Source organism: Capsicum annuum, unplaced genomic scaffold (assembly GCF_002878395.1).
Source record: "Capsicum annuum cultivar UCD-10X-F1 unplaced genomic scaffold, UCD10Xv1.1 ctg44906, whole genome shotgun sequence".
In the NCBI taxonomy this organism is placed as follows: domain Eukaryota; kingdom Viridiplantae; phylum Streptophyta; class Magnoliopsida; order Solanales; family Solanaceae; genus Capsicum; species Capsicum annuum.
This window is the reverse complement of record NW_025852436.1, coordinates 430-796: the sequence shown is the minus strand read 5'-3', so window position 1 is coordinate 796 and position 367 is coordinate 430. Positions and strand designations below refer to the sequence as shown.

Genomic DNA, 367 nt, shown 5'->3' with positions numbered 1-367 from the left:
GAAATGGATTGGAGTGGAGTGTAGTGGAATGGAATGAAATGGAATGGAGTGGAATGGAATGTAGTGGGGTGGAGTGTAATGGAATGGAGTAGAGTGAAGTGGAAGGGAATGGAATGGAGTGGAATGCAATGGAATGGAGTTGGGTGGAGTTGAATGGAGAGGAAAGTAGAGAAATGGAATTGAGTGGAATGAAAGTGATAAGAGTGGAATGGAGTGGAATGGAATGGAATGGAATGAAAGGGATAAGAATGGAATGAAGAGAAATGGAATGAAATGGAATGGAGTGGAATGGAGGAGATTGGACTGGAGTGGAGTGGAGTGGAGTGGATTGGGGTAGAGTGGGGAGGAATGGAGTGGAAAAGAATGG

The 367-nt window shown here is 44.7% G+C and overlaps 1 protein-coding gene across 1 annotated transcript in view; it reads left to right on the top strand.

The window, feature by feature from the left end:
• LOC124892221 overlaps window positions 1–257 on the top strand; it is a 680-nt gene extending 423 nt beyond the window's left edge. Inside the window, exon 2 of the mRNA XM_047403593.1 lies at window positions 93–257. Coding sequence (XP_047259549.1) covers window positions 93–257 — 165 coding nt within the window. The remainder of the gene's footprint in view (window positions 1–92) is intronic.
• Window positions 258–367: the final 110 nt, after the last annotated feature.